This window comes from Macadamia integrifolia, chromosome 13, assembly GCF_013358625.1.
Source record: "Macadamia integrifolia cultivar HAES 741 chromosome 13, SCU_Mint_v3, whole genome shotgun sequence".
Lineage (NCBI taxonomy): Eukaryota > Viridiplantae > Streptophyta > Magnoliopsida > Proteales > Proteaceae > Macadamia > Macadamia integrifolia.
The window spans coordinates 172,772-196,026 of record NC_056569.1 but is presented as its reverse complement, the minus strand read 5'-3'; the positions used below and the strand labels follow the sequence as shown (position 1 = coordinate 196,026).

General features: G+C 38.1%; 1 protein-coding gene across 1 annotated transcript in view; it reads right to left on the bottom strand.

The window, feature by feature from the left end:
• Positions 1-22,366, bottom strand: part of LOC122059348 (vacuolar protein sorting-associated protein 35B-like) — a 25,578-nt gene extending 3,212 nt beyond the window's left edge. Inside the window, exons 1-18 of the mRNA XM_042622080.1 lie at positions 22,171-22,366; positions 21,981-22,077; positions 21,713-21,836; positions 18,503-18,688; positions 13,225-13,312; positions 13,008-13,064; positions 12,816-12,905; positions 12,570-12,692; positions 11,689-11,763; positions 11,514-11,573; positions 4,944-5,060; positions 4,516-4,755; positions 4,332-4,397; positions 4,002-4,091; positions 3,779-3,868; positions 580-669; positions 282-350; positions 38-118 (exon numbers count right to left, since the gene is read on the bottom strand). Of these exons, the coding sequence (XP_042478014.1) occupies positions 38-118; positions 282-350; positions 580-669; positions 3,779-3,868; positions 4,002-4,091; positions 4,332-4,397; positions 4,516-4,755; positions 4,944-5,060; positions 11,514-11,573; positions 11,689-11,763; positions 12,570-12,692; positions 12,816-12,905; positions 13,008-13,064; positions 13,225-13,312; positions 18,503-18,688; positions 21,713-21,836; positions 21,981-22,077; positions 22,171-22,263 (1,836 nt within the window). The 5' untranslated portion in view covers positions 22,264-22,366. The remainder of the gene's footprint in view (positions 1-37; positions 119-281; positions 351-579; positions 670-3,778; positions 3,869-4,001; positions 4,092-4,331; positions 4,398-4,515; positions 4,756-4,943; positions 5,061-11,513; positions 11,574-11,688; positions 11,764-12,569; positions 12,693-12,815; positions 12,906-13,007; positions 13,065-13,224; positions 13,313-18,502; positions 18,689-21,712; positions 21,837-21,980; positions 22,078-22,170) is intronic.
• Between the last annotated feature and the right edge of the window lie 889 nt (positions 22,367-23,255).

Sequence of the window (23,255 nt, the reverse complement as noted above, 5' to 3'; positions counted from 1 at the left end):
AAAAAAAAAAAAAAAAAAAGGGCTCTAGATCAATTACCGCAACTTCTTCTTCATACAAGATGAATGCTTGGGTGAAAAACTCATATGAAATGGGTTCAAGATCACAGTCATTGGTAGCCTGAATCCAGAAACCAAGATCCAATAAAGATTAGCAGAAATGCAGTTTGAACAAATGCAATCTGCATACATGTCATGCTGCAGCACTTCAAAATTATATTGTATACTTGACCAGAAAAATTTGCAGTTCTGTGGAAATCTTTAAGCATGACATTTAGACATACCTCAGCGCACTGCAAGTACAATCTCAGTGCAAGTTCAGGTGCTGGAACAGATAACAAAGCCTCAATAGTCTGAAACAAAATTTGATAATTTTTGGTAAATACATTAAACCATTAAAGATGGACAATTAGACCAGACTTCAATAAATGAGCTGATACAAACTATAGACAAGACAGAAAATAAGCAATGTAAAAAATCTATACACACCGTGCTAATACAAACAATGATGACTAACCAATTTAGTTTATTGCGTCACTATAACCACTTAATGAATGGCATAAGCATCTTAAGCAGAAATACCTGATGCAAAAGCTGAAAAATTTTCTTCGGAGTTGCAGGTTCATCTTCTCCAGCTACTTCACCCTCCTGACCTTGCAATCGCCTGACCAACTGCAAAGAAGAGACACATCAAAATCTTCTTGGGAAGAGTTATATAACAACTGATAGTGTGAGCAAGAGAAAGTCTTCTCAGGAGAAGTTAATAACAACTGATAATGTTAGCAAGGGCATAATGAGATTTTTGGGAATTCAATGTTCAGGATAACAAAGCTACACTGTTTAAATTTACTGAGAAAATCTTACTACATAAATTATTGCTTTTCCTAAAATGATACGGTGGAGGTTCAACAAAGTCATTCCCACAAAGCAAAGAATAAATAAATATAAAATGAGATGGAGGTTCAATTCCCTCTCTGAAGCAGTTATGGGTAGTTTGGGTGTTTAGATTGCGTTGGGGTTAATATTGTAAATTTTTTATGCCGATAGATAAAAGAGTCCAACTTAATTTTAGGTGTATTTTCAGTTCTAGAGGTTAGTTAGGATTCTTTCTCTCTCATATATATATATATATATATATATGGATGTAATCGACAATTAAGGGGATTGATAGAGTAAATTTTTAAATGGAGTTTGTCTCTCACGACTGTGGTGTTTGTGTGACTGTGCTCTTCCTTTTCTTTTCTTCTTATTCCCCACTCCCCCTTCCAGGTATGATCTACTTCCCTCTTCTTTACTATTATTCTCTGTCGCATGTTAACATCATGTTCTTTTATTTCTTCCCTGCTGTGATCAAACCAGCAGAACTCTAAGGCTATGTTTGGTAGCCAAGAGACAAAAAGAAAAGAAAAAAGAATCAAGAAGATAAAGGAAAAGAAAAGAGAAGAAAAGAATTAAAATGGTGAGAAAATAAAAAAAAAAGTATGTATGTTTGATTACCATTAGAAGAGAAGAAAAGAAAAGAAAGTAAAACTTTTTATATTTTCTCATGTTTTTGGCAAGATTTTTTTTTGGGGGGGGGGGGGGTGGCAAAAGAAAACTTCACAATTCCCAATGTAAAGTTTGAAATTCAAAAACTAAATCTTCTCTTGGTTTAGGACATACCAAGCACAAAGAGAACTTCCTAAACCAAGAAAAAAGTACAAATTTATTTTCTTCTCTTGGCTACCAAACACAACCTAAGAGATTTGTTAGATCTCTGTCATCCCTCTTCTGTTCTCCTTCAAATTGTGGGCATAGTTTACTACCATAAGCGTGCCTAACCTGAAAGTCTTGGTCCCTAAGATCCCCCTCCCTTGTGAGGACTCAACCCACAATCAGAACTGGTCACTTTAACTACTGCTAGTTGAGTTTCAGCCACTTACTTTCATAATTGTCATAGCGCCAAGGCGAACCAGAGCAATCGAAGTGGAAGAAATTAGCAACACCAGCAATGGAAGAAATTAGCAACACCAGCAAGGCGCCAGCCCAGGCTGAGCTGCCTGGACACCTAGGTATCGTCTAAGTGACTCCTTGACAACTACACTTACCCTTACAAAACTATTGGATCACAAGGCTTTTTGTTTGTTGATTCTAAGAGGCTTAGGGGTTACAAATTCAACCCCAAAGTCTCACTTCGATTGGATCACCAGTGAAAGTTCGATGACTTGGAAGAATCCTGGTTTTTCCACTGAATATTTTGGTTTTCTCTTCCTATCGTAAGGTGGAAGAAGACCATGGTGACAGGTTGTTAAGTGTCACCATATCCTCTCCTTTTCCAAAATTATCCCTCTTTTACTCTAAAACTGATTTGTCCTTCATTTTTAGTTTGTTCCAAGTTGGTCCAACAACAACAGCTTCAACACCCAAAACCTTATCCCAACTTAATGGGGTCGGTTACATGGGGATTCCAAGCAAGGATGAGCGCAAGGATCAAGGCAAAAAGTTGGTCCCTATTCTTTAAATCTTATTACCCATCTTGTCCTTTATTTTAGCATACCTTTGTAATCCTCTCATAATCTGAATAGTTACAGTTCTTCCACTCTTCTTATAAACCTCAAGATAATTACTGTTTTGCCACTAAGCAATTGATTTGAGTGTTTTCTTATTCATGTAGTCCCTTAGCAATTCTGAATAGGGTTTTGAACCCTGGGATCAAATAACTCTCTTTCTCTGCAAGTTGCATTCATGCTTGCAGACAAGCATTCAACATTGGGTTTTTTCTGTTTTGTTTTTTTGTTTTTGTTTTTTGTTTTTTGTTTTTTGTTTTGTTTTGTTTTTTTGTTTTTTTGTTTTTTTGTTTTTTTGTTTTTTTGTTTTTTCTTTTAGTGACACTTCCATATGTGGTGATGTGTGGAAGAGTTAAAAGGGTCACCACTACTGGGGACCTCCATCCTAGTAGAAACTGACTGAACCTTGCATGCAATGATCTACTATAATACCACTTGATTTGCAAGGGCACAGGTGTGCACACGCGCACACAAGGATGCACAAAGAATACAACCACAACAAATTGCATTCACTCTCAGACAAGCATATATAATTTTTTTCTGTTTAATTTCATAATCTAATTGGGGAAAAAATCATTGTTTCTCTCCCATATATTGATTTTCAATTACATTATTCTATCCCCTTCTCAGTTTTGAGCACTTGCAGCCTTGTCGGGCTACAAGCAAATCAAAATCTACATATATTGGCTCAAAATTCTGAAAGATATACAATCCTTTAAAATTCGTATATAAACAACTAAAAATTCTAAATATGTCTATTGTCAAATCCTTTTAAAAGTACCTTTTTTATAACTTTAAACTGATCCAACTCCATAAACAAGAAATAAATATGTAAAATGATGTTGTAGTTACTATTCAACAACAGTACTAAGCACAGGCTCGTTAACTAGTCTACCACTGAAATTGTAGAATCAGATGAGCATTCATAACCCATTTCTGGAGCACTATCAAACAATGGGGCACAATTTAACTGCAGTACACAAGTTGTTGAAAGCTCTGACTATAGGTACAGCTTACCCAAAAAAAAAAAAAAAAAAGGAACACTGATTTTGGCTCATAAAATATCCATCAAGGGGAAGAAAAGGATGAAAACACTTGAATATTGGTTGGAATTTACAAAGAGCGTATTGAAGCTCTAAAAATTTGGGGGGCGGGGGGGAGGGAGCATGTTAATATAATCTGCAGTTAGCTCATTTTTTCACCGGCTTCTGTAGTGGAATGCAGAAGAACCAAACCTTAAGAGCAGAAAAAATTAGAGGAGGAACAGTGAAAGGAAGTCGTTTAGGTCCTCCAGCCAGAATATGTGTCCTCACAGTACATATAATCTGAAATAAAATACAAATTAAATTACAACCATTACTAGGAAACAACAAAAGGTGTTCTGTCAATATAAAATGTGGAAATAAGGAGGCCAACATCAAGACAGAGCAACAGCAAAACACAGATTACATCTACTACCTTTAACATCTCCTCAGGATCATCATTATAGAGCATGTGAATAAGATGAGCTACAGAATTTTGCTCCTCCTTGAAATCCTCTTCATCAAGCTATAGCAAAAAAGAGAAGCAATACATAGAATGTTATCTATCACCATTATAAGCCACAGGGAAATTACAAGGTTTAGTTTAAAAGAAAGGAAATAGTAAGGGAAAGCAACTAAAACTAACACTAGTTGATAAAGAAAACATTAACCAAAAAACCACAAGAACATGCTAAGAAATAAATGCTAATCTCTTTATCATCTAGTATAACACATGGATGCTGCGATTAGAACTCAATATATGCACCTCTTCAACAGGAGACCCATCCAAATCCTTTATAAGCCCCTTTATAAGTTCAAACAATGCCTCAACCTATAAGAAGTACCACTCCAATGTTAAAAGAGGTATTTTTTCATTATTCCTTAATATTTTTTTTACTTTTTTATTTTTGGAAGGGGTGGGGAACAAACAACAGCAAATAGAAGCACACCTTATCAGCAGTCGAAATGTAAGTGTTATTTTTCATGATGCTTTGAATAATAACCACTGCCATGACTTTATTTGTAGCATTGTCAAGGTGATCCATCACTCGCGGATAGTTTGAAAGCTTCAGAGCAGTCACAATATCATTGTATTTCTCCAAAGGAGCACTCAGAAGTGCAACGACTTGCTTTGTTGCTGTGCTATCTTCCAGTCTTGGTTTTCCAGTAAGTTTCGTAACACAAGCTCCCTGTAGGAAAATAACCCAGAGACAAATCTTTGTCATTTTGTAAACTGTAAACTGCTCCATGCCAAACTATGAAATTTCATCGGTTAACTCCAAAGCCCACAGATAGCCACACCCACTAATGTTGAGGCTATGGGGACTGCCAAATTCTACCATCAATATTGTGAATGCAATTTAAATGGGAGGCATACCAGCACTTGGTCCACATAATCAAGCCGATCAGGATGGACACGAAGAGTGAATGTCAGAAGAGATACATACAGAGTTATAGCTCCAACAACAGGCATATCAACCTGTGCTTCTATCACCTGCAATAAAATACAAGCAGCTGAAGTCCTCAAATTCTCAATAACCATGTTCTTTACATGCACAAATGAAGGGGATAGGACGAACGAAACTTAAACAATAGAAAAAGTAAAAGAGGAGCATTTTTGAGGCACATCATGTTAAATAATTGACCTATTAGAAGTAACATTATCTAAAAGCATTCACTGGTACTCTGAGCTATAATGGTGATGGAATGACTATACTAACGATTTTCAGGACAAGGAGAGACATGTGACCACCACACCAAGAACTTGTTCCAAATAGACCATAAGATTCCAGTGTTTCAAAATGAGAAACATAAAGCAGCACAAATGCATAGAGGCAAACACAACAGGATTTATCCCTAAAAGTTAAGAATTGATTCAGGTCATGAAAGCCAATTGCAACATATATCACACATGAAATTGCTTTAAGGACAAGGACCACAGGACAGGATAGGTATTTTTCCTCACTTCAAAGAGTGATTTTAGAATGCACTGAATTCCAAACCATTTATGAGTCCAGTTCAGCAGTTTAACTTTAAATAAATAAATAAATAAGGATAAATTAATAAATATTAGTTGCAGCTTCTAACAAATGTCAACTTGTAGCGGTAGCGGTTGAGTAAAATATTAAGCATGCTGTGCTTATGAGTTCAAGTTTCAGTGGTGGTAAATATATGATATTTCTTCACCCAAAAAAAAAAATATATATATATATATATAAATACAAATTGAGAATGGATTTGATTGTTTGCAGTAAGGACTAAATGATTCAACTGACCGGTCACCATTCCAACTGTCACTGCAAGTCATTGTAGAACATTCAATGGTTTTGGTCACCTAAATACCTGGGAATTTGATATTGATATAAAAGCAAGCCCATTAACATTTTGAACAGTCAGACCAGGAAAATTGGTCCTGTTTCAAAACACTGTTGGGAGACCCATAATAACAAAATTGTAAGGGCTCACCTTCTGACATCAACTGTTCTTTTCTTTTTTCAATAATAATTTATATTAGAAGAAAATGAAGCTTATGGTACAGTACAATCAGACATAGCCACACAGGGATGAAATGGAAATGTAAAATAATAAATATATGGTTAGCCATTCAAAAGTGCCAAAAACACATGGTCTCCCTCAGTGTAATACCCCTCTCCCTTTGGCAGATCATCTGCCATGGAGCAACTACTCTGTGTTTCCAGGCCATCTGCCATGCTCTTTCTTCTGCATCACCAGTTAACCAAGAAAGAGAAACCAAACTAAATAAATGGGAAAAAAAATAGCGCATCAATCAGGACACTGTGTCCTTGTCTTGGTAAGTGTATCATGACATCCAAACAATCCCTTTAAGCATGCATATCACTCTGACCCGTAGCATAACTATCTGAAAATCCTAGATGATCCTCAAACCCTTCAGACTATTTAGCAATTATACCAACAAAAGTATTAAAATTTCAAACACACAATTGTCTTCTAATCATGCAATATTAATGCATTTTTGTGCGTTGAAATATGCTTCTAGCCATCACGACCAAAATTCATTTCAAAATTGATACTTTGAATGCCCATTTGTAAGGGACCACTACTTTGGAATACATATATGCCATGTATAAATTTATTTGCCAATATAATCAAAACATCAGGCCGATAAAAAGTAATACCCCCCCCTTAATGCACTACCAAAGTTTTGAACTGGACAAATAATCTGATAAAAAGAAGTTTAAGTCTTTGCTTTAAATCAAATGCCTATGCAATTTAGCTTTAATTAACAGTAATCCCCTTGATATATCTTTTTCAAATAACTAAATAAAAATATTGCTATATACCTATCAGGAAAAAAAATTATATATAAAATGTTTTTACATTTATAAAAAAATTTCTTGGAAAAATAATGACAACAGCTACACAGATGCACCGAATAATTTAAAGCTTCACAAATAAGGCCAACCGGATTGGGAAAATCATTGATTCCCTAGTCAGCCCAAATCAATCTGCCTTCATCGTTGGGAGGAGTATTGCTGACAATATCATTCTTTCTCACGAGATTGTAAGGGGGTTTGATCAGAAAAACCACTCTCCCTCGTTATACATCAGGCCTTTGATTCCATCAGTTGGAATTTTATCTCAAAAGTCCTGCTCCAAATGTCTTTCCCTCCTTCCTTTGTTCACTGGATCTACTGTTGCATTTCCACTCCTTGTTTCTCTGTTTTAGTCAACGGTAGTCCTGCTGCCTACTTTCCCTCGATGAGGGGAATCTGTCAAGGCTGCCCTCTCTCCCCGTTCCTTTTCTCTCTTTCCCTCGAGGTTCTCTCCCGCTCCATACAGTATGCCTCGGATCTTCATCTCATCTCCCCTATCCCTAAGTGTAAGTCCCTCTGTCTCACCCACCTTGCTTTTGCAGATGACATCATGATCTTCTCTGAAGCCGACTCCCTCTCCATCTCTTCCATCATGGATGCTCTTCACTCCTTCGAATCCCTCTCCGGTCTCTCCATCAACCTCCTCAAGTCCAACCTCTTCCTCTCTGGTGTCTCTTCTGAGACCCAATCCCTTCTTCTTGGTATCACTGGTTTCTCTCTGGGCTCCTTACCAGTCAAATACCTGGGTCTCCCCCTCATCTCTTATAGGCTCTCTGCCCACCTTTGTTCCCCTATTCTCGATCTTAGGAAGAGGCTCCAGCTCTGGAAAGGCAAGCTCCTCTCCTATGCTGGTCGGCTAATACTTATCAGATCTATCCTCCAATCTCTTTACCTCTTCTGGTTAGGGATCTTTGTCCTTCCTTCTTTTTCTGTCAACCCCATTGAAAGGCTCTTTTGTTCCTTCCTCTGGAAAAGTTCCGACTCCTCCAAGTTCCTCCATCCCCTTTCATGGGAAAAAGTCTGTCTTCCCAAATTTGAAGGGGGGTTCGGTATCAAAAGAATCAAGGAGGTCAATTCGGCGGGCATCCTGAAGCTTATCTAGAAGCTTGTCTCCAAGCAGAAAAGCATCTAGGTTCACTGGGTTCACTCTTACCTGCTCACCCAAAACTCCCTTTGGACTTGCCCAACCCCCTTTGATGCCTCTTGGATCTGGCGGAAAATCCTCTATCTCAAGCCCCTCGCCATCACTGCCTGTTCCACTATTATTAGCAATGGGCAGGTGACTTCCTTTGGATGGACCTCTAGCACCCTTCGAGCATTCTCTCCTCCCTTGTCACCTCCAGAATCATCTATTCCTCTGGTCTTCCAAAAACCGCTCATCTCCTCCATTCTCTCCCCTCTGGGTTGGACCCCTCCTACCTCTCCTCCCCCCTTGCGAATTTGTGATCCTCCCTCCCTCCCATTCCCCCTGGGCACTGAGGTAGGGAGGACAAAAGTGTCTGGTCCCCCTCATCCAATGGGTTGTTCTCCTCTGCCTCTGCTTGGTCCTTTGTCAGATCCTCTGGCCCGGTTGTTCTTTGGCGTAATCTCGTCTGGTTCAAAGGTCATATTCCCCGTCACAGCTTCACCACCTGGGGATGCCTCTCTAATTGCCCCCCCACGTAGTCTGACGCAATAGCACTCCGATGGATCGAACCAAACCTACTCCAGAACCCGGACCAAGACCCATATCCAATTTGGGTTCCAAGTTACTAATTTGGATTCAAGTTTACTAGAATATTCTAGGATTTTATTTTTATTTGAGAATATTTGTTTCTTATTTGAGTCATTATTTGCTTCTAATTATGTTAGCCTAGGTGTAGGAGATTTTATTTCTATCTTAGTCTTTGATTTTAATTAGAAGGTTTTAATTTTATTTTATAATAAATTAGACATGTAACTCATGGGAAGTTAAAGAATGATAAATTGATTTTGATAAACCTGCGTAGTAACCTCCTTCCCACCCACCCCCCTCTCTGTGAGAGACCCCTCTTTCCTGCAATCTCTCTTTTCTCTCTTCTTCTTTCTTCTTTCTTCTAGTCTCTCTTCTCCTTTATTTCTTCTGATTCTCGTTCTCTGGTTTTCTTCTCAGCTTCCCTGTTAGCCGACTGTAGCAGCCCATCAAATCTGGATCAATCTTCTTTGTACCCAAACCTATTGATTGGAGTTTTGAGTCAGAAGTATCAAACCCTATGGCGATTTAGTTATTTGAATCTGAGATCAAAGGCACCTCTGATTCGTGAGTTCCACAGAGTACCAAAACTGATATTCACCCTACCGTAAGATGCCCATTTGGATCCAGATCTAGACCTGCAACTACCGCTGATCCTTGTTCCAGCAGATCTCTATTGGTCACTTGGATCCTCATGGTTCAGGCTAAAATTCTGATCGAAGGTTACACTCATCAGGGCGATCAGAAACCCCATGATTTCAACCCATGTGATTGATCCTATTGAGAGCTCTAGCTTTCATACATGGCTGGTCTTCTGCCTCCATCTTCTTGGCTGGAGGTTGAAGACAACCCCCAAGAGTAAAGAATCGTGGGCTTGCTTTTAGTCTTTATTTTCTATTTTTCCCATAATACCCCTCTCAACCTCATACGTGCCTCTCTCCCTTTGCTGTAACTCAAGTCTTTGTTTTTTTTTGTCTTTTGTCTTTTGACTTTATCTTTGTCCTTTGTGTTTCCAAAATACCATTACTTTTCCCTTTTTTTTTCCTCCAACTTTTTGCCTTAATTTTGCTTCCTAATTTACCCCTGGTCAATAATGCATAAATCCCTCCATATCCTTATCACTTTAACTTACATTTAATGAATCGAAAATTCTGTTTTATTTACAGGATTGCCACTTGATTCTAATCATCATCATATTTACTGTTTTGCCCCTGATCTTAGACCTAAATTACTTAAATCTTTTAAGTGGACCCACACCCGTCCTAGTTGGATCTTTTGGGGCCCACCGGTCCCCCATTACAGTCCTTCCTTATTCGCCGTCACATCCAGGTCAACCCCTCCTGTTGCCTCTGCCCCCTCGGTCAAGAAGATATCCCCCACCTCTTCTTCTCCTGTCCTCTCTCCACCCTGGTATGGAAAACTGTTTTTGCTTGCTGATGGTCTTCTCCTAGAGCCATTCTCCCATTTGAGAGGGAATATATTTGGGTTGACATGACATTTTCTGGCTCCTCCATTTGCGACACCATTGGTAAGTTATCTTTCTCTGCTACTATATCTCATCTTTGGATGGAGCGTAACATTCGTAGATGGTCTTCCAACTCCCGTTCCCCGGAAAGGATTTGTAAAGTCATCTACTTTGATGTTACCTCAAAAATCCAATCCCTCCATTCCATTCGATCTCGGCCGATCCCCTACTCCTCTAGAAAAGACTACATGATCTCCTCCTAGTGCCTTACCCCAGCCCCTCCCCCACACCACTTGACCTTCTTTCCCCCCCTCCTCCTCTTGGCCTTCTCCCTCTCCTCCCTTGCTGTGGCTTTGGTTGCTGGTTCGGTTCTCTTGCCCTGTTGCTGGTTGCTGATTTGGTTTTTGCTGTAATTTTTTTGTTTGTTGCCTTTTGCTTTGTTCCCCCTGGGGTTGGCTCTTCCTTGTTGGCTTAAGCCTCCCCTCCCCCCCTTTTTCCCCTTGTATTTTCTTTTCGCTTTGGGTATAAATTTATCTATTCATCCAAAAAAAAAAAAAAGGCAATTTTGACATTTCAAACTCACTCCAAGCTCCAGCTCCACTTCACACTCTAGTTACTTTTAAGACAAGTTTGGTATCAGATTCGATTTTCTAGAGTGATTCTTCCTTGAGGCAGTTTTTAAATTCTTGAAAGTGATTCTTACAAAAAACATTTGTAGTAAATGATTCCATAAGAAATGAAGTGATTTAAAGGATTGACAAGCCCCCCAAAAAAAATGTGCTTCAATAAAATCAGTCCAAAAGATTGCATAATCAAAGAATCACTCCTGAGAATCAATCTTGTGCCAAAAGTTATTGTACAATATTGCTCCAGAAACTGAAAACCCCACTCCAAAGAAGTGTTAGTGAACACACAATCAATGTTGGCTGGACTCAACTTCAACCTAACCCAAGTGTCAAACTCCAATGCTAAATTCCATTCTATTAAGGAAAAATGAACAGGTTTTTAATCAAGGATTCCCCAATACCAAGCTAAATTTTAAACATATTTTAAAAAAATATATCCCATTCACTGCAATGTTGAATATATTGTAAAGCTCCATTTTTTGCCTCTATTTCATGCTTGCCTCTGAGCAAGCTAGGATCTTATATGGTCATCTTATAAAAAAAGGGCGTACCCAGTGCATGAGGCTACCACCACTGCAGGGTCTGGGGAGGATCAAAATGCACGCAACCTTACCCCAATTCGTAGAGAAGCTGTTTCACAACTCAAACACGTGACCACTAAGTGGCAATGGAGCAACCTTACCGTTGCGCCGAGGTACGCCCTCCCAATGGTCATCTTATATTAAAACAAAAGAATGAGAAACAGATAGAACAAAAACAGGGAGGGAATCTAGGCAATTGCAAGATTTACCTTCCCAATGGCATTGCTCAATTTTGCGAAAGCTTCTACCTGCAAGAATTCAGGCAATACCTGCAGGAAAAATAATTAGAAAGTTTCTCAGAATTCTAGCCATAGAAATTTCTTCCATTCTGGACCTGTACATATGTGGATAAATAGCTTAGGATACAGCATGTGGGCAGCTCACTTCGGCACTTGAAACAGCATAGTTTGATAATCTATCCATCAGTCCTGATAACACTGTCTTGATATCAACGTTCGGCTGGAGAACAGAAAAGCATGATGAGAAAGGGAATAGAAAAACTCAAGTTGTTTAGATTATTTTAAAACTATTGCAAAAGGAACTCCCCTGTCTACATCTAAAGTAGGTTCCTACAATCATAATGGTCAAACACGAATTCAGTTTATTTCTGGATCATATTCCTTGTTAACGGATTAAGTAAATATCCAGCACTGGATTTCTAAAAACTATAAAATGTTATTCAAGTCCAGAAAGAGATTTTTAAGGGTGAGGAAGGACCAGCAAACACTAATCGATTTCTAGAATAACTTACTGTGAAATTTAAACTGTTTATATATGTTTATTTCTATGGTCATAAGGAGGAGAATCTGCATGGCATGGATTACCCTATGACATCCCAAATATGTTGGAACTGAACAAATTTTTACATACTAATAATCTAATAAGGACCCAAATCACATCTTGGGGAAAGACTGAAATGTAACACATACAAAGGCAACGGGTCAAGTGAAAAATTAATTCCCAATAATCACAAGAAGAATTGTATCGGGCAAACTTCTTAATGCCAATCTATGCCTATCCATTCAAACGGAAGGAAAAAACTACAATTGTATACTTGTTTGGGAAATATTTAATTAAAAAAAAATCCAAATTAAATTAAAGGAATAGTTGTCAAGGAGTCCAGGCAGCCCAAAGCGTTGGAGGGGGCATAGATGCAAGGTGACACCAACAAGAGGTCGTTCCTGCCAAGGCGGCCAAGGAGTCCAAGGTAACCAAGTTGCCTCAACGCCTTGACAACTATGCAACTATATGCACATATTACCCACCTGCAGCTGGGGGCAAGCACCCAACAATGTCTCAAGAGTCTGCAAATGGTATTCATCTGGAAAGACTTGGATTACACAATCCATCAAGTAATATTGGGCAAGCTCGTCCTTACAATTAACTACCTGTTGCAACCAATTCAGCAAATACCACCATTTTGAATATTAGCATAGTCTGTCATTGTTTCATGGAGCTTCAGTAACAGAAAGGGAGGGGAGGGAGAGAGAGAGAGAACTAGGTGGGTTTACCTGCTCCAAAATTCTCGGAAGCACAGTATCTTTGTACATATCAAGGTCAACGCCCTCTATCTGACTGAGGACATGTAGATTTTTGCCAACCTAATAAAAGAGATCAGAAGGCAGCCAAGTAACCCTTCATAAATATTATTATTCATATGTTCTTTTTAGTGGAAAATAACCAGTTCAGGCTGTTGGTATTACAAGATCACGAAGCTCGCTCCTCTCCTTTTCCCGTTTCTCTTTTTCCCGGACAGGTCCCTGCAGACCAGAAATGTCGATTGCACCCTCAACTCAGGATCACCTAAGGGTATGAATGATTCACAAGCACTATTAACACTTGCATGGCCACCAAGGACATGCAAGGATTGTGGTGTCATGCATGTCCAAACATGACAGCAGGTAAGATATTCCAACCAACCTGGTGCTGCATTCGGACCCAAAGCTTATTCATCTCCGTAAAGTTTTGAAGTACAAACTCGACGGCATCCATGACAGTGTCGGCATCACTGCAGAAGGTAATGGAAGATTAATAAGAAACCAACAGACAAGGTAAAAAAGGGTGGGGGGGGGGGCAACCTCATTGAACAAAGTTATAACAATTACATAGAAGATACAAGTGAAGGCATTCACTCAACAAGATGAACTCAGTTGTTAAAACTGATATCAGGAAACAGAGAAACAAGCAACAGATAGGGTAGTTGTAAAAAACTGAGAAAAGGGCAGATGGCCTCCCATGCCACTACATAGATCATACAGTGCTTGGTAAATCTGGTTACAAAGTTACCAACGAAAACAGTATAAATGTTACAAGATCATCCATGAACTATGCCATTCCAATGCCCAACCAAGAATAGAGAAATAAGTACTAAAAATGGAAAGAAAGGAAGAATCAAACTTTAAATTCACTAAAACTAAAGCAAATTGAAATGCTAAAGATACTCTTGCTCCCCCCATTGATGTCAAATATATTACTTGGCCTTCTACACAAAGATATGTTTCTTCGTTTACTTCCATAAACAACTGAAGGGTTCTCCATATAACCCAACTTAAGATACCAAAGAGCCCCATTTCCACATCCTGTTATGAATGATTCATAAATCATAATACCATAAGAAGTGACCCACCAAACAACAAAAGGTCTTAAGAGAAGGAACGGTTTCCATAGTAGCCACAATTGTGGGTACACTCTCACTAGGTTCCTACAACAGAAAATAATGAAGCATTGGAGAGAGAAAAAAAAAAACACCATTTTCAATTTCCATTGCTCTTGAATCTGAGGACTCAAGTTACAAATTCCCATTCCATTACCAAGAAATTTTCTGCAGATGCACCCTATCAATTGTATCATCAACCACTACTTAACCCAGTCTTGGAAAAAAAATCTGTGAAGTCATCAGTTCTCATTGCACTTGAAGATTCCATTCAAAACTTATCCATGACTATTTGGCACCTTTGCTCTCCCCATCCTACTTACAATTTCATATTTGCAATCAATAGCTCTTAAATCTTGAAGAGCCTTCTCAAATCCTTGACAAATCCCTTAAGATGCAAGCATAACATTTTAGGAAACATATTTAAAGGCCATAAGTACCATGGGAGGTCAAGGTAGAGAATTCCCAATTACAATTAGGTAACATCAAGGATCAGCTTTAAGCCCTCACTTGTTTTCGCTTATCATGGATGATTTAACCAGCAACATTCAAGATGAGGTTCCTTGGCGTATGCTTTAATCTGATGATATTATTTTCGTGGATGAGACAAAAGCAAGGATTATGGAGATCAACCTTCGAATCAAGAGGTTTTAAGATAAGTAGAACAAAAACGGAGTCTAAAATGTGTAACTTTAGTTACACTAAGAAGGATAACGAAAAAATGAAAATTGAGGAGAGAGAGATACTACAAAGTGATTATTTTAGACATCTGGGATCAACCATAAATAAAGAAGGTAATATAGAGGATGACGTTTCATTGAGAATTAAAGTGGGAATGTGGGATGGATGAAGTGGAGAGGTGTATCCTGAGAATTGTGTGATCAACGTATTCCTTTAAAGCTTAAAGGAAAATTCTATGGGATAGTTGTATGATAGGCTATGATGAATGGGGCGGAATGTTGAGCAATTAAGAAGCATCATATAAATAAATTAAGAGTTGCAAAGATGAGGATGTTAAGAATTGAGATGGATGTGTGGCAAAACTAGGAAGGATAAAGTAAGGAATGACCATATTAGAGTTGATTTTGGAGTTTTCTAAATACATGATAAGGTCCATGAAATTCGTTTGAGGTGGCAAGGCAATGTTCAACGAAGCCCTTGGGATGCACCAGTATGGAGAAGTAATCTAATTCAGATTGAAGGAACTAAAAGAGCCAAGGGCAAGCTTAAAATGACCCTAGGAGTAGTGAGGAAAGATATGCATAGTTTAGGTATTGTCTCAAGTATGACCTCAAATAGAGTTGTTTGGAGGGCAAGGATCTACGTATCCAACCCCATTTAGGTGGGATATTTCCGAGTTGCTGTAGTTGCGATGTTCTTTCTTTTAACTATTATTATTATTGTCATTGTTGTTAGTCTTTGCATGTATCCATGAAGCCAACCCCATTTAGTTGGAAAAAGGCTGAGTTGTTGTTCTTGTTGCATTTAAAGGACATATATCTCCTCAAGGAATCCAAACACCATCCAACCTACCAAATGATCTATGTTTTCCATTCCCTTTGCAATCCCAAGGAAAACTAACTTTAAGTTTTAATTATAGTTCTAAATTTCGGTCGAAATTTCCCGATTTCACAATGATTCGAAACAAAACCATGGGTTGAATTGAAAATGTAACTGGTTTCAACCATTTTTCACAATATTTTGCATATTTTGGTAGTTTCAATCAGTTTCAACTAAAAAAACCAAGTTTCGACCATTTTTTACCAGTTTCAAGTATTTTGACCAGCCCAGTTTTGACTAGATTCGACCAGCTTCAGTAGTTTTGAACAGCCCTTGACATGTCGAATTTTGCACCAAAAATACCTGGTTTCGACCGTTTCAACCCATATCTCGGCTTCAAGTTGAGTAAAAACCTGCCATGACAGCAAAATTCTTATCCTTTGTTTTCATGCTATTGATGCCGGAAACAGAGAACGGTATGTCAAATCTTGAGTTCAGCTTTTGTTCAAATCCCACTCTCAACATATTTTCAATTTTCTGATCAAAAAATAAAAAAACTTAGAGAGAGTCTACTCATAGCCATTCTCTAGGCCACTTGGCAAGAGAAGAATGCTTTACTATTCTAAGAATGTTACAACCCCATTAAGTACATTATTCTTAGAGACATGTTGTCTATTCACAAACACCACACCCCCCCCCCCCCACCGCAAAGAAATTTTTTTTTGATCCAAGATTGGGTTCCTCCTGCTTTGGGGAATATCAAGCTAGATTCCATTACTGCTCTTTGGGAATCCTGGCACTTCTGGATTGGAGAGAACGTTCAAGGATAGCAAGATAGATTTGATTTTTCACTTCAACACAAGTCTGGGGGATAAAAAGTTGACTCTTCAAGATTAATGATGGAATATTTTTGGGTATGGATTCTCCTTTTCTTTTTAAAAGGGTTCGGATCATGTTTTTGGTTCATGGGTTTGTAGGGCTTTCTGTCCAGGTGCTTCCTTTCTTGTTGCTTTGACCGATCCAAGCTAAGTCTTTCAGTCTTGTACTTGTGAAAGGGATAATGCAGTGCTAATCCAAACAAGGGAATTCCGATGGAAGATTAGCTTGCGATAGGATCACAGGTATAGGAATAAAGACCATATAAGAAAATTTTGAATAACTCAATCAAAAAAATTTGATATGCATAAAATTCTGGTAGATTGCTCTGATCAATCAGTATAAAATGTAAGCAAAAGATTATCCAAATATGACAGACAGACTTAGCGTTATGAAGCAAACCTACCAGAAATCGGAAAGCTAGAAAGTTCAGAACTGATCATCTAAAACAGAATTCAGTTAAAGGAGTTAAGCAACTATTCAGTCATGAAATCAGAACTAGAAATCAGAAATAAGTAACAAATTCGGAAATCTCAGAATTGAAGAAGTTTAGTTGCCGTAGGATTTCAAAATTCAATTGGAAATATTTGATATGTAATCAGATCTGGAATTAGAACTAAAAATTTATATGAAGAGAGAGGCTAATTAGAATAAATTATTGAGAGTAAGAAGAGAGAAGAAAGATCATACCTGATCTCAGAGATGAGTAGACCTAGAAGCATGGTTCGAAATTTTGGTTGAAATACCAAAATATCATGAAATATTTCAGTATCAACCGAGATCGAAACATGACTATTGAAATTGCAGTGTCGAAATGGACAGAAATGGTCCAAAATTTCACAGAAATACTTCGGCTTTGACAGAAATCAAAATAGGGTTGAAATCTGAAAATTCAAACCTTGAATAGGTGGAGGGAGATCAGATCTGGAACTCCAATCCCGTTTGCACAACTCAACAACATCAAAACGGTTGAAAAAACTCAAATTTCTTTACTCAACATATTTAATTGATGGGGTGTAGTTCATATATAAAGGCCTTCTAAAATTCATGAATTGACTCAAAAAATGACTCCAAATCTACGTTGCTATCCTCGAACATTCTACCCACTAACTTTAGTACTTTACCCACACTTTATGGGCTTATAAATTACTAATTTTACACCACCACCACCCACACCCCCCCCCCCTCAAAAAAAAAATCTGGGCTTATAATTAAGGTCCATAGCACTAAAACCCCAGAAATAAAAGGCTCAACCCATAACATAAATACCCAAAGCTTGTTCTCAGCCCATTGGACTGCCACCTGCCCCTTGTGGGTCTTCTAGACTGCATCAAGGCTCCATATGGGAACAACATCTAATGCATCTGCATCAGGACTCCTCTTCAATCATCTGCTGGGCGTATTACAATTCAAATCCATGGAGATACCAAGATTGTGACAATACATCCGGAAAGCCCAGGCCATTGCCCCACTTTTCGACATCTTGCTCTGTTGTGTCTGAGGTCCACCAACGCATTAGCTGATGAGGAATTTGGGACCTATCATAATTATAGAGATCATTATCAATTTCCATTTCTTCTTGGTTGCTGTTTTCAATTTTCTTAGTCTTGACTAGTCTTGACTAGTCTTGCACTGTCCACTGTGCATACTTGCCTCCTTTTTTAAAAGTCATTGCCCATACACCAAAATTAAAAGATAAAACTATTTCTTTATGAATCCAAAACAAAACTAAAATGAAAAGTCAACCATCAGAAGATAACAATCAAAATCTCTTAATAATTTGACAAGTACAGTTGAGATAGAAGATTTTGAACCCCAAGGTAATGGGTTGATGCAGAACCCTTTAAAGAGCAAAGTTTGGAAAAAATTCAGTTCCAGAATTCAAGTAATCAAGTTTCTTATGGGTTAAGAAAAGAAGCTGGTAGGAATTAGTCTCAGTGAGGTACAATTAGAGAAGCACAATCAGACAACACCGCATAATTATTCTATATGCACCACTCCTTGACAATGATAGTATATTTTCACCATGGATGAACTAAAAGATATAATGGCAGAAAATTAAATGCCAACAAAATGTATGAACAAAACAATCCAGAAATGAATACTCTCCCCACTTCTCAAGGGGATTGCACTGGTCAAAAAAGAAAAAGAAAAAAGTAATATCCTTACCCCTCATACTCAGAGCCAATATCAGGCAACTTATCCCTACTGACTTGAGAAAGGTAACTCCTGAGAAAAAGGCCACGTACAGGATGTTGAACACCACGACACATTTCCACAAGGTCTTTAAGAATATCCTTAGCAGGAGCCTCCTTTGATTTGATGTATACGGACCCTACCGTGCACAAGAGATACCTGAAATACCACAACAGGGATAATATATGTCATTAAGAAAAAATAGAAAAGGAAGGGGGGGCTAAGGCAGGCTTTCCATATGCTACGAGCCTATGACCTAGGCATAAATTAGTCAAGTGAACTATAAACAACAGATACAACCTGAAGTTTCTACAGATGAGTCTAACCTGGGAGGAAGGGGACTTTTGTAGCAGGAAAAAATTTTCTTTTATATGCATGGGCTGAAATATCCAGAAGGAAGTTCAAACTTGTTAAGAATGATGCAGAACAGAAGTAAAATTGAAGTATTAACAATCTTGCATGTAAGAGCACCTTAAGTTGTCAATCCTAATGTCTGTAAATTTTATAATATTAAGCTTAGATGGACTACAGCCAGATCATCCCTACCCTTGATCACCATTCAACATCTTCAGCCACCTCTTTTATTGCATTATTGAAGCTCAACAGTGACAGTAGTTCACAAGGTATCCCAGGACAGGCGAGTGAGGAAAGGCCTTCAGAGAACATGAAGAAAAAATCCGTACCATCAGCACTTTAAGCTCACAGTGAAACCTCAGGCAGTTATCGTAGGTCTTCAAATCCTCCATTCCAGGGTCAGTCACAATTAATTGTTGAGTGGGATGCATCTCTAACCATTAAACGGGTAGGGTCTGAATCAGGCTAGGAGGTATTAAACTTAATCATACACTGAGATCTCATTGTACATCTGGGGCTGCCTCATTCCACCAGATTATGAGGTAACTCAAATATTTGGGTGGTGAGTAGGCAAGAAAGGTTGTTGTCTTGACCACATATGTACATTGTGACATAGCATTATGTATCTTCTTCATTCTAGCGTTTAGCATGGGGAGAAAATATCATCCTTATCTTTGAATCTTTTCCTGCTAGCCATATCCCTTGATAGTGTTTACAAGTTTGATCAGAATTAGCAATTTATTTAGGTATCCCATAGCGAAACTTAAAATCTTGTTCCTTGATTCATCAATTGAAGTGGTTACTTATTGGGGAAGTAAAGGTTAGTTAAGGATCCAGACAACCAGCAACTCATCCACTAAGAAATCAATGGGCTTCTAAGACAGTTAAATGCACAGGTAAGTTGTGTGTCGGTGTGAAGCATTTTCGACCTAGAATTGGCAATTTTTTTTGGTTTCAACATAGGTCGAAATGAAACTTGTGTCGACCCTGTAGGTACACATAGTTTCAAACAAAACTTCTAAATTTTGGTTGAAATTATGGTTTAAAATCGTAAATTCAATTGAAATGGGTCGAAATTTCCACCCATTTCAGTGGTTTCAACCGGGAAAGGGGGGATTTGCTAGGAGTTTTGCTTCTTTCTTTTTTTTTCACCAAATCACCTACAAATCTTGGTGGAACACATTGGAAGACTACTACAACATGTCCACAATGACTATCTGCTGCATTTGAGCAAGTTTTATTGAAGATTCAAACTTTGAGATATAACCTTGGTGGGAAGGAGGTTTCTGGGTCAAGGTGGACAAAGTTGCTAGAGTAAATATGAAAAGAGGCATCACTATTACTGAAGTTAGAGATGGGCTTATGCAAATAAGTAACCTAATGGGCTTATTTTATTGGAAATAAGCCTTGGGTTGGGCATATGATCCCATGGATTTTCTTTGTAATAAGCCACCTTAATGAACCTTAAAATATGGGTATAAAGTAGGAAAATGAGATTTAATTCATTAGTTTAGTTAGAGCCCTATTTTGAGTATATTTTTTTTGTTATTTCAATTTCATAGTCATTTTCTGTTTCCCAATTACTTAAGGATTGAGTTAGGCCTTTCTTTTTTTGTGTTTGAGTCTGTTTTGAGTCTTCTATATAACTTTGTAAGGGGCTACAAAATTGTATACGAATTTATTAATGAAATTACAGCTTTATGCTCCCAAAATTCTGAGAAAGAATGCTTCTACAGCTGAGATAATTGTGGGTGAGAGGGCCACGCTGAGATAGCCATCCCACCGCATCGATTCAAATCTAGGCTCTTTTTGGTGGCTTGATCTTGAGATATTTGCAAAATACCAATTCTGCTCTTCCCTTATCAAGATCTGTCAAAAATTATTGTTTTACCTCTCACGGTTATTGTTTTGTTTTTCCTCCTTAGTTGCTCTCTTATTTCACTCCTAGTCTTCATTATTTGCATCTTGACCATCCTTTGTATAGATCCTTGTCAACTGGCTACTATTTTAATTCTTTCAAATATAGTACTACATTATGGGCCACCTAAGGAGGAAGATGTTCAGTGAGAACTGAGAACAGGCAGCACTCTCTCACACTTTTCTACTATTCTACAAATATGTGCTATTAGCTCAAAAAAGGTGTCTTGATTAAAGACAACCTAATAATAAGTTAAGCCATGGTGCTTTTAATCTGAGGTAAGAAACGATTATCTGGAGCGCAGCCATCTTACAAATAATCAAAAAAATAAGTTTTTCACAAACATTTGAAGTTAATTCGAAATGTTTTCCTAATGATGGCAACTGATGAAGGTTTCGATTCTACAGAAAATCAATTACAGAATTTGTATCACTAAGTTTTTTGAGCAAGCCTGATAATAGCATTTGAGCAAACTGATCTTTTTGCAGGAAAGGGAAAGATGGAGAAGATACAACACATAAACTAGAAAATTATCCTTACACTGACTTGGAAAAGTCCTCACCTTAACAACGAAGCTACGTGGATTTTGCGTTCATGAAGTTACAACAAGCACAAGGGTAGTATGTTTGTAGTCACAATTGAAAAAATCTTAGCCCTCAAAAAGACCATCGAACGGAGCAATATCTTCAGGCTTTCAAATCATTAATATACAAATTTGTTTACTCGACAGCGTTTTAGAACCAATGGATTGATGTAATTAAGGAAAACCCCGTTAACTCATACGAAAATTGATCTTACGATAACGAATAATCATTAATAGCTAAAAGGAGGAACCAAGGGAATTGAAACAGCAAGAAGCAGACGCTTTGCAAAAGACTAGCATGACGAAATTGTTTATTCGTCTCACTTACAGTCTAGGTAGTATGTTTCCAGCATGCTGTACAAGCTCGTAGAGATCGATTACAGAGCAACCACGCTTTGTCTCCTCCTTCATGAACATCTCCAATTTCCTCAACTCATCGAACGCCCGCATATCTGATACAACAGACAGAGAATGGAAATTCAGGAAAACTTGCATTCCGTATTCTGGATACAATTCAAGTTAATTTCATAAAAAAAAAATTTGGAACCCTCGATCAACCAGACAGAATTTCGATCTCAGGAAAAAAGAGAGTTTACAGAGGTCGTAGTATTTGTGAGGGGAAAGCCGGGAAGTCCGAAGCTCGGATAGCATCTGAGCGCAATACTTGAGAGCGTCTCTGAGATTGTTCGAATCCTGCGAAGATACCAAAGAAAATTGGCGAAAAGTCATGGATTTCTAGTGCAATTAGGGTTCGTTAGAGGTGTATAGCATTAAAGCTTCGTTTACCAAAGCTCGATGCATATAGAAAGCGTTTTGTTGGAAGCCGGCGATCCCTTCTGCCAGCCATTTCTCTTCGTCTTCCACTCCGTCTGCGATCATTCTTTCTTCTCTCTCTTTCTCTGCTTCCTTCTTTCTTTTCCTAACGATGGTCTCCTCTGAAAACTCTTTCAAGCCTTCAACTGCCTGTCAATGCTTCTCTCGGTATGCACCTCTAACAGCGATCTAAGGAAAAGACGAAGCTAGTTGCAAAGATTTCAAACCGATCGATCGAAATCAAGTGTGCTATGGCGAAGTAGATTCTAATCTGACATCATGCACTCCCTCAGTGAAGTCACACGAGTTCTGATATTCTCCCCACGTGGGAGTATACATACGACATGCTCGGAGCATATGCGAGCCGCGAGCGCATGATTAGGACCTCCTTGGCCAATGACTTTGTTATTAACAGTAGGGTCAATTGTGAGCCTACACCGGTAGCGCAGATCGGGCCTGACATATTTATGGCTTGATCTGAATCGATTCAATTAATAAATGTGTTGAATTTAAACATACATTCATAGTGCAGTTAATTAACCCATTGGGTATTCGATCGAATCAATACTTTTATACATCTTGATTGAACCAAGTCGTTCTAGCTCAACCCAGTTTGATCCTTTTAATAATACATAAAAGTTATATTTTGCCACTACTAGTAAGAAACTAATTAAGCTTTCTTACCCTTAGTTTTGTTATAGGATTTAATTTAATTAAGCTTTGTTTGTAAATTGTAATGGTTATAATCTCTTTTGTTTTTTTTTTTTTAGAACAAATATAATCTCATATCCTTTATCTTATTTAGTAAAGATTTGTATCATATATTATTGGGCCTTCAACCCACTTAAGAAAAGAATTTTAAGGTACACACATTTAGAGCTCGTTTAGACTTAAAACTTAAAATATGTAACATGGTTAAATCTCATTTAAGGTAACCCAATTAAAATCCGACACCGACAGATTCAATTATAAATCGTACCATGCCCCCCAAAGCTAAGCTCATTTACTTAAACGTGGCCAAGCTCGACTAAGACTGGCCTAGTTTGACTGATCGATAC